This window comes from Ochlerotatus camptorhynchus, unplaced genomic scaffold, assembly GCF_037179485.1.
Source record: "Ochlerotatus camptorhynchus isolate MF236.1 unplaced genomic scaffold, CSIRO-AGI_Acam_v1.1 ptg000795l, whole genome shotgun sequence".
Taxonomy (NCBI): domain Eukaryota; kingdom Metazoa; phylum Arthropoda; class Insecta; order Diptera; family Culicidae; genus Ochlerotatus; species Ochlerotatus camptorhynchus.
This window is the reverse complement of record NW_027041260.1, coordinates 116,836-124,847: the sequence shown is the minus strand read 5'-3', so window position 1 is coordinate 124,847 and position 8,012 is coordinate 116,836. Positions and strand designations below refer to the sequence as shown.

The window sequence follows — 8,012 nt, the reverse complement described above, 5'->3', positions numbered from 1 at the left end:
AAGGCGGTGCTAATTTAATTAAAAATAAATATTTAACAATACATGTGTTTGTGATCGGTGAAACGGAGTATTCTCATTATATCGCTGGTGGTAAGTGATTGCTTTTTTTATGGAAACGATTACCTCCTGAAACGCTCATTTCTGTCATTAAAACAAATGGTGAAACATATTGAAGAGATCCATCAGCAATGTTCCTATAGAACGTCACAAACGTCGTAATTTTCGGTACATTTCATAACATCAATAAAGAAAATAAAAACAATGCTCCGCAGAAAGTTCGCAGCACATGTACAGTAACGAAAAGTGCACTAACGGACGTTTGAAGTAGATCCAAGCAACCCGGAGAAACATTGTTAATGGTTTGGGATAATTTCGTCAATTTCACGCCTACTGCGTCCCCCGGGGTGCTCCACGATGTGCATCGCTCAAATAATGCTGCTAACGATAAGCTGTTTTTTTCCCTTTCTTGCTCTCTCTAATGTGACAAAAATGTTGCGGGGGACCGTTTTCGAAAATCACTTCACGGGAACTGACTCACCCCTTCCCTTTCGGAACGACAACGCCGTCGTTGTTGAACCTTGACATAACCTTTGCAGTGCCGCTGTGGGGAAGTAAAATGCATCTGTTGGGTGACTCTTACGGTTAGTTTCGGTCACAGTGCAGCACTTGTAACATCATCGGAACAACGGTTCCGGATCTAGCGTATATCATGGCAGAACATCTACTTCAGCGGTTCGCCAACATGGGGAGTTCCAGTACGGTCAGACCGCCGGCTACAGCGGTAACACTCAGCTCACGGATTCATCATGAACCTTTCGTCAAGTATCCTGTTTTTGGTCCCGGTTCAGGACCAGAGATCTACGAGGAAGGCGAAGCTTTCTGGGCGGGAGAAACCTTTCCAGGGTTTTTCCCTGGACCTGCACCACCACTACCTCCGCCTCCACCACCTCCTCCAGCTCCTTATCGCGTCCCGTACGGCAAGTACGGAACGGCTCGCTTCAAGGGTGCTTCCGTAGCAATCCTTACATTCATCGGATTCCTGTTCTTCCTGAGCGTGCTTCAGAATTACATCCGGGACTATTCCGCCACCAGCTCCCCAACGGTAAGTGTATCTACGGGAAGTAATTTCCAACCATCTCGGTAAAGATTTTCGATTCCAAAAAGGTTATCGTCCTATCGTCCGGTGCGACCAAGGAGAATCTTGCACCGCAGTATCCGTTCCTGCAGAAAAATGACGCCCACCTCAGTGAGGAAGTCGACGCGTACAGCTACAAGAAGACCCCGAACCATGGCAGCAAGAAGCATAAGAACCAAAAGCGCCAATACTCGTCGGACGCAGTATCGACTCAACCGGCACTATTTTCCGACCTGCTGACTATTGATGGGATGAAGAAGAAGAAGAAGAAGTGAAGCAAAAGTGTTTGAATTATTTACTTAAGAGAAGGAATCATATTTATTTTCATATTTATAGTGAGTGGGTTAAAACGGTGCTATGATAAATTATTGATGTGTAGTGAAATATCTGTGTTAATTTTGTTCTGTGAAATTCCAACGAAACTATACATTATGTTATAGGGGAATTTACATAGTATCGTTACTCTAAGCAGCGTCCAAACTCTTATGGGCTTTTTCTCGACGTAACGCACACATGTGAGGTGTTTGTTTGTTTACATTCATCTGCTGCCTGGTGTTATATCTATACGAATCGATAGAATTATTCAAACTTACTTTGATATATGTTTAGTATTACTTCAGCGTGAATTCAACGATTTACATAGTTGTAGATGCTAATTTCAAATAACAGACTAAAGTGGTAATTTTTATACGATAGTTGAGGAGATGAAAGTATATAATTGATAGTTCCGTTAGAGTACGGCAGTGTGAAAATTGCATATAGATCCAGTGGTGGTGGTGGTGGGGGGGGGGGGGAATACCCCTTACCATCCCTCTCCAACGGGGGAGTTTGGTAAAGAGAGATGATCAAACCGATTGTACCTTCCTAAAATTTTCCTGGCTCGCTTTCTACTCTCTATATGCAATTTCACACTGCCGTACTCTAACGGAACTATCAATTCTATATTTTCATCTCCTCATCTATCGTATAAAAATTACCACTTTAGTCTGTTATTTGAAATTTGCATCTTCAACTGTGTACTCAAACCTGTTTTAATACGATTTTACAACGCTCCAAACTTTTCAGGTGAGTGTAACTATTGTTGGCATCCTCGTTTTCTTCGGCAACTGTTTCATTTACACTGCGTGTTAACCTGCTGTTCTATTATCGGCAACTCAAAATCAGCAGCATTTTGCAGTGTGTATCCCAAGTAACAATTCAAGCTCAACAGTAAGAACAAAAGCTGATTATTGGTTGATTTAAGGTGAACAAAGCTGATTAACAGCAGGCTGAATATATAGTTGATTAGTGGTGCGTGAAGCTAATTGTATCCCTTTAATTCGTCCTCAATAAGTTAGCTGATCTAAAGATTGAACAAGCCTTATTTTAGCTCAACACTACTCCACAAATCAGCAATGCACTACAAATATTTTGATAGTCTCATTTGTTAAATGTGGTCAGTGTCACTCGTTGCATTTCCGGCATTTTAGTTCTTCTAAATTCACTGTCTACCTTTCTACTACCAGTAGAGACAATGTAGAGGAGCTTTTTAGAAATAGCTCCAGGTAGAAGTGGGCTGCGATGACGTCGGATGCATTAATATTTGTATTTCTGTGTTTTGATTGCTATATTGCACTGAATTTTCAGACAGAATTCCAAAAATATACACAGCAAAAAAATAATTTTAATATCACATGCACAGTAAAAGCAGCGTAATGTCAGTTCATGCATTGTATTAATAATAATTTTGTCCTTTTTAGCAAGTAATATTACACCATATTTTCGACATGATTGTAGTGCATCCACTTTGACGTGATATCAAAATTATTTTTTTGCTGTGTAACTCAATTATGGTACTAAAACAGCTTCTACATGACGATTGAAATAAATCGCGCACTTGTGTCCACATTGTGGTAACTACACTTGAAAATGAGATGAATGTCACCAGTTCTTGTTTACAATTCTGCATTGCTGTATAATACTCTTCCGGTTGCTGTTATTCAACTTAAATTTGACGTGTTTTAAGTTAATGATCTTACCTTTTGCCACACATATGCTTAAGTGGTCCAGTAGGTATGATTCATGCCTGTGAATCAGCGACTGCCGGTTCAAATCCCGAAATGCAAAGGTAATTTCTTAGACTTATAATAACAATATAAATATTTAAATCCAATTTGTTAGTTAGTAAACATATATAAGATATGAAGCGCATTCATTTCTTTTTCTTAATGAAACTAGAAGGCTGAACAAGGGTTGGAAAAGACTTTTATTTAACGCCTTAAAAACTTATAACTTCAATAACTGTTAAGCTTCTGGCTGATTAAAATCACCAGATTTAGATGTTTAAAAGCTGAACAATGGTTAACGTGGTCTATGTACAACAATTATGCAAACTAAGGCTGAATTGAAATCGATTGAACAACACTTGATTATCATCAAATTGTTACCTGCGATGTTCCATTTCAAGAAAATCATGTCAAAATGCATTTGCTCAGTCGTAAAAATCTAATCAAATTGAAGTTGAAGGAATAGTCTGCGTTGGAATACATTCTGCTAAGTGTTTTGGTGAAAAAATGCTGTGAAATTACCGTATACATTTTGGTTGCCGAAGACGACATTTACCGTATTTGATGAAACCGCACAGTTCGAAAAAGTAGTGTAAATTTCTATTCAATATGATGCACATAAATAGAGCGTCACATATCATATAGGTTCACATTATATATCATGTAAAGTTCAGAGACATTTCATGCAATGTAGCAAATATTGTATACAAAAGCCCATCATTGTAAACAACATTGTTTGCAAGTTGCTTGGTTGCGTGAAATGAAATACAAGTTTACGTGAATGAATGATTACATCACTAATAAAATTCAGATTTTTTATCTGTGCGTAGTGGGTGACGTCCCTAGCGTGTTGGTTTGCATACAGACTTCTTATTCCTTGCATTTCAAACTTATTGCTTATCGCATATTAGCTTATCGCGTGCTCTCAACTTAGTGTTCTACACAGTTCGAAAAAGTAGTGTAAATTTCTGTTCAGTATGATGCACATAAATGGAGCGCCACATATCATATAAGTTTACATTATATATCATGTAAAGTTCTGAGGCATTTCATGCAATGTATCAAATATTGTATACAAAAGCCCATTGTTGTAAACAACATTGTTTACAAGTTGCGCGGTTGCGTGAAATGAAATACAAGTTTACGTGAATGAATTTTAACATCACTATTAAAATTCAGAAGTTTTATCTGTGTAGATGCACTTCCATAATTATTAATTGAGAGCTTTCGATGTCTATATCATTTTTGCATTCGTATTGTGTGGCAAGTACAATCATTCTCTATATGCCCAAGGAAGTTGAGAAATTTTCCAACCCGAAAAATTGGTAGACCGGACCGGGAATCGACCCCAGCCACCTCCTCCAGCATGGTCTTGCTTTGTAGCTGCGCCTTTACCGATTGATCTAAGGGAGACACCCCATTTTATCATCGACACCGTAAAGTTAACCCCAGTGCCGGTTATTCTAGCACCCACTTTTTATCTTGTTTCGAGCCGTGTATATAAAATATTAATGATCCAGGACGAATATCCAGTCTTCCTGCATCCCAATCAAAGCGGGTCACATCAGGAACTCGAAATTTATGGTTGAAATAATGTCACTTTAGCATACAATGGATTTATTTGAAATTGTTTTAGAATACTCCAGTGTCCAATAAGATCTCCATCGAAGAACTTAATGAACCGTTTGAGCCTCAGAGTACTTTTCACTGCATCCAATTAAATAAATTGATGTAGAGGAAGGAGATTTAGTAAAGCCTCTAAGGCTTTAGAGGGAGTACTGCTCCAGTTATGGAAATAGTAGCAAGCCTTTGTAGCCTGTTTAGTTGAGCTCGTGCCGTTTGTTGATTGGTTTTCGGCCACCAGATAAGTGACACGTAGTTGATTCTGGGTTTAACTATATTTGTTTATTTGTTTATTTGTTATGGTTGCATCAACAGACTAGAAATAGTTCCAATGATGTGTTGTAAAAAAGTACAGATTATACAGACGACATACATATACTACAGTTACTACAGTTACAAACGAAAATAACTTGGAAAGCATTGTCAAGTTACTAAAAATTTATAAGTCTTAAATTTTACACTTAGCTGTTGGGTATCAAGCGCCTTCGGTCAGCAAAAAAGGCAGAGAATCTTCGGCGAAGCATATTCCGTGTCAAGTGGAAATCGAACATCGACGCTACTCGGTTGAACACTAGCTGCAAGCCGTAAATAGCGCTCCCTATGCTATAATTAGTTCGAAGAAGTGGAAGTCTCAGCATAAGACTGTTGCGTAGTGATCGAGGTTGAACATTAATGTTCACTTGTTGCAGAATTGCTTCGCAGTCAATTCTTCCTTGCAGAGTATCGGCGACGGTTAAGGCTCTGAAAACATCTCTTCGGATACGTAAGGGCTCGATATTGATCAATTGGCAGCGATTCTCGTAGCTTGGAAGACGAAGTGGGTATCTCCAAGGCAGCTTACGGAGCGCGAAGCGAAGAAAACGTCGTTGAACAGATTCAATTCGCTCGGCCCCATTATTGTAGTTCGGGCTCCAGACAGCAGAGCAGTATTCCAACGTAGATCGTACGAGAGAGCAATAGAGCGATTTCAAGCAGTAAATGTCCGTGAAGTTCTTAGTAATCTTGAAGACAAAGCTAAGCGTTCTGGACGCTTTGTCGACGACATACGATATATGGTGTGAGTATGTCAGCTTTGAGTCTAGAAAAACGCCTAAGTCTTTCACGCAGTGCACCCGTTCGATAGTCGTGCCTAGTAGTTTGTAGTTGAAAATAATCGGTTGTTTCTTGCGTGCTGGGTTGACCACCAGTCGGTTTAGACTACACCAGTCAGCAAAGATGTCAATCTGATTTTGGAGAGAACGGCAGTCGGCGAGTGAGCGGATGCGCAGAAAAACTTTCAGATCGTCTGCAAACGATAATCGTGGCTCTGTGATAACATGGTGAACGTCGTCGAAGTAGAGGAGAAATACCAATGGTCCCAGATGACTGCCCTGAGGTATACCGGACTTTGCGCAGAAGCTGAGCGACAAGTACCCAAAGTTACTGTCAATTGGCGCTCCGTGAGGTATGAACGAAACCATCTCAAAAGATTTCCACCGATCCCTAGCCTATCAAGCTTAGCGATCGCAATTTCGTGGTTCAGCTTATCGAAGGCTGCCGTAAGATCTGTGTAGATAACGTCAGGTTAAGGATAAGGTTCAGCGTGTAGTTGCATTTGGGAGCTGGTAGATGTCACTTGACGGAGGAAGGATGTTCGAGTAGGGTCGCTGGAAACCAAGATATTTTCAGGCGATAATATATTCGTCGGTTGATCATACTTGCCAATAACAGGAATGTGGAAGACCCCTTCTCCCATCTCAAACGCAGGGCCGGGACGACTGCTGGTTGCTGGCAGGAGGGGCTCGACTGCGATGAGTGGAATAGGGGCTTCCTCAGGGCGGACGGCAAGAATGCGTCCCGGAGTGCAGTTGACTGTGGTGGCTCCATGTTGCCGACTGGCAGATGTTTGAGGTGAGTTGAAGGCACTGGAATTATGATCATCATCAGGCAGTGAAAGTTCGCTAGTAAGTGTGTACTTGCCTAATATAGCAAGCTGGGAGACCCTCAATCCACATCTAAACTCAGGGCCAGGACGACTTGGATGAACGCTGGCTGCAATAGGCGCGACTGATTTAGAGGAACTGGGGACTCCCAAAATGCTTTCTACGTTGCATCCTGGTTGAGAAGTAATTTGCCTCAATAGATTTTCAGAGGGCATCACCGAAAATTCGCTTTGGACCGGGGTCAGAATAACCTGAGTATGGGAGAACTCATCACGCAACGATAAACTTAAATCACAGAGGTACTTGCCTATGGTGGAAGACCCCCTTTCCACCACCAACTACAGGGCCGAGACGACTATGTTGAACGAAGGCGGCGGTAGGCGGGACTGTGTTGGGGCGATCGGGGGCTTCCATCAGACTTTCTACGGTGCGTCTCGGGGGCATTGTTGATTCGTCAGATGAGGGGATTAAGGGGTGACTGTTATACTGGGTGTACCTAAAGGGGCTGGCATATCGAGAGGTGCTGGTGTCCCAAACGGTGTGCCCGTTGGAGAGCCACCCGGAATAGTCTCTGGAACAGCAGGGAGTGCTGGGATATCAGGAGGTAGCCACACATTGTTTTTCGCCTGAGTATCCTCGAATTCTCTGTATACAATCCCCTGTGGCCAAGTTTCAGGGTTCAAAGCGTTCTCTTTTAGTTTCATTGGAATGCCGACCTTGTAGGAGATGAAGTTCATCGATAGTGGGTCAATGCCTTTTTTCACTAAAGAGACGACTTTAACTGGTTCAATCGTTCGCAGTCCATCACGAACAAGTTTCTCAACCACATCTCTCTTAACACTGGGGTGAAACCGGGAAAGGTAAACCCAAAACAGGCTTGATGGAGCATTGACAGCGAGCGTATCGCTAGTTCCAATGACTCTTGTTCCAGTAGTCGGTTTAGTCGGTGTTTCCGTATCACCTCGACGGCGTTTTGAGGGGCGATCATGATTCGGTCTAGCAGATGTACCTGTGGTAGCAGCATTAACTATGTGAGTGAGTTGAGCGACCTGATTGTTGTTTTTGGCCATTTCGGTTTTCAGCTCGGATAAGCCGGTCAGCTGACTACCTATCACCGTCGAAATTACGTTACCGAGGGATGAAACAGTGTTTCTGAATCGGGCGTACTTCATCAACTTGCTACATTCATCACACATCCAGAACAAATTGATTTTCTCGCGAAGAATCCTGACGAACGGCAAGTTCAAGTTAATGCATCTCACATGATACACTTGGTCGCAGAACCCC

The 8,012-nt window shown here is 41.8% G+C and overlaps 1 protein-coding gene across 1 annotated transcript; it reads left to right on the top strand.

The window, feature by feature from the left end:
- Positions 1 to 641: 641 nt before the first annotated feature.
- Positions 642 to 1,410, top strand: LOC135715078 (uncharacterized). Its single transcript, XM_065238488.1, has 2 exons — positions 642 to 1,102; positions 1,165 to 1,410. The coding sequence occupies exons 1-2, from the start codon at positions 710 to 712 to the stop codon at positions 1,408 to 1,410; spliced, it is 639 nt and encodes a 212-aa protein (XP_065094560.1). The 5' UTR covers positions 642 to 709.
- The last annotated feature ends 6,602 nt before the right edge of the window (positions 1,411 to 8,012 follow it).